The sequence below is a fragment of the Rhinopithecus bieti genome, unplaced genomic scaffold (genome assembly GCF_001698545.2).
Source record: "Rhinopithecus bieti isolate Rb0 unplaced genomic scaffold, ASM169854v2 scaffold_2247, whole genome shotgun sequence".
NCBI lineage: Eukaryota > Metazoa > Chordata > Mammalia > Primates > Cercopithecidae > Rhinopithecus > Rhinopithecus bieti.
Window position 1 is genome coordinate 1,659,421 of NW_016803732.1, and position 2,107 is coordinate 1,661,527.

The 2,107-nt window shown below is 58.5% G+C and overlaps 1 protein-coding gene across 1 annotated transcript in view; it reads right to left on the reverse strand.

The window, feature by feature from the left end:
- The window catches only part of AMER2 (APC membrane recruitment protein 2), a 10,887-nt gene extending 9,379 nt beyond the window's left edge, over nt 1-1,508 (reverse strand). Inside the window, 2 exon segments of the mRNA XM_017852353.1 lie at nt 4-447; nt 449-1,508. Coding sequence (XP_017707842.1) covers nt 4-447; nt 449-831 — 827 coding nt within the window. The 5' untranslated portion in view covers nt 832-1,508.
- Between the last annotated feature and the right edge of the window lie 599 nt (nt 1,509-2,107).

Sequence of the window (2,107 nt, forward strand, 5' to 3'; positions counted from 1 at the left end):
CTCCGCGCCGGGGCGCGGTCGGCGGGGGCGGGCACCTCCTCTCCCCCTGCGGGCTCACCTGCTGGGTCTCGCGGGGCGTCCTGGCTGGGCTCCTCCGGCTCGCGCGCGGCTCGGGGCGTCTCCTCCTTGACGCACTCCAGGCTGGCGGTGAGCGAGCCGGGCAGGATCAGGCCGCCCCCGGTCGCGCGCCCCTCCGCGGCCTCCGCCTTGGCCCGCTTGTCTTTCCGGTGCCAGCGCATGCCGCTGAACAGCCCCCGCAGCCCCCGCTTTTGTTTGCCGCCGGCCTTGCTCGCGTCCGCCGGCTCTCCCTTGCCGTTTTCCGAGCGCCCGTTCTTCTTCAGCAGCGAGAAGAAGCTGTGCGACTTGGCCACCGAGCTGCTGGCGAGGGAGCCCCCGCCGGGCCCCGCGGCTCTGGGGGGCCCCGGATTCGGCCGCCCCCCGCCGCCCCGCCACGGTCGCCCCGCCGCGCGGCTCCTCCTTCCTGCCGCTCTCCAGCACCAGCACCTCGGCCAGGCCGTCGTGGGTCCTGCTCCTCACCAGCCCTGTCGGACCCGAGCTTTTCCCGTCCCCTTTGTTTTTGACCCCAAAAATGCTGGGCATGGTGCCACCCGATTTCCTTTTCTTGAATAATTTGAAGGCAGCTTTATTAATCTTCCCCGACGGCGGCTCGGCGGCCGGCGTGTCGGCGGCGCAGTCACAATGCAAGTCCATGTCTGCCGCGAGGGTCCCGGCCCCGGCCTCCGCCTTCCTCCTGCAGACCCCCGCGGACGCGCCAGCTCCGCCGCGCTCGCTGACAGCCCCGCCGCCGCCGCGGCTCCGGCTCGTCTCCATGGAAACCGCGCGGGATAAGCCGCTTTCGTCAGCAGTGGGCTCGCGCCAGGCCACTGTCACCCGTATTCTAAATCAACCTGAGCCGCGCTCGCCGCCGCCGCTGCAAAAGAAACACACGTAAAAGACCATCTTCCCTCCCGCAAGGGCTTATGTAACACCCTACCCCACTTCCATCCGACTTGGCGCGGCGCTGCATGGCGTTTTTGTGGCAAGAGCAGGCAACACAGCCGCGAGCGAATTGCAGAAATTCGAGTCGTAATGATGGAATTCAAATTCCCTCAACTCTCACCCACCTTCCGAATCCTTCTCCAGACTCGCTCTTCGCGGGAGGGCAACCACGGATCACGAAATGCCTCTAAAAACGACAACGCAATTCAACCCAGCACAAAATGCTTGTTTTTCTTATCCTCTCTCCTGGACTCCATGCATCTTCATGCCTTTCCCAAGCCCTTCATGTCTGTCCTTAGCATTAGTGCACTAAGCGCAGCAGGCAGGAAGCACGTCTGCCTCCATCCATGTCTTGTCCAGAGCTAAGCACACGCTAGGTCCATGCTGTGTGGCTGTCGTTATGGTTATGGTTCTTGTGACAAAAGTACACGGCACCACTCAGTCAGTCGATCAGCAACCCGGCAATGCAGGCACAACAGCTCCCCGGGGTGGAGTTTGCCTGCACCTTTGGGACAACCATGAGTTTTATCCCAGACTCCAGCCACCATGGGATGAAGTCACAGACGCCAGGGCCCAGCCCACATTTGATAACAATAGACAAGCTGACCGAGAACACAGGCTGGGAATCTCAGACCCACTCCACAGGTGGGCCTTCGAGTCTGGGTTCTGCCCTCTCCTTTCCCACTCAGCAGGACACTGGCATTATTCCTGTCACTGCTGTACCACTCCCCTCCCCCATACCACCAGGACTGACTTGTGGCCCCCTTCCCCAATAGACAGAGCAGAAAAAGCTTGGCAGGGGTCCCTGTGTGTCCAGGGGTCTCTGCAGACATTCCTACCTGCCTGGACTGGGGAGAGGGAAAACCTTTTTTCTGGGAACAGCCCAGTCTAGGGATCTCTTCTGTGATCTGATTTTAAAAGTGACTGCTAATATTCTAATCGTGACATCTGATTTCCTAATCCCAGATGAGTGCTTTTTAGCAAAAAGAAGAAATTTGGAGAAGCATATACATATATTAATATAAAATAATATATATAAGCATATACATATATTAATATAACATATGTTAATATAATATTAATAATTAATACAATCAATAATACATTA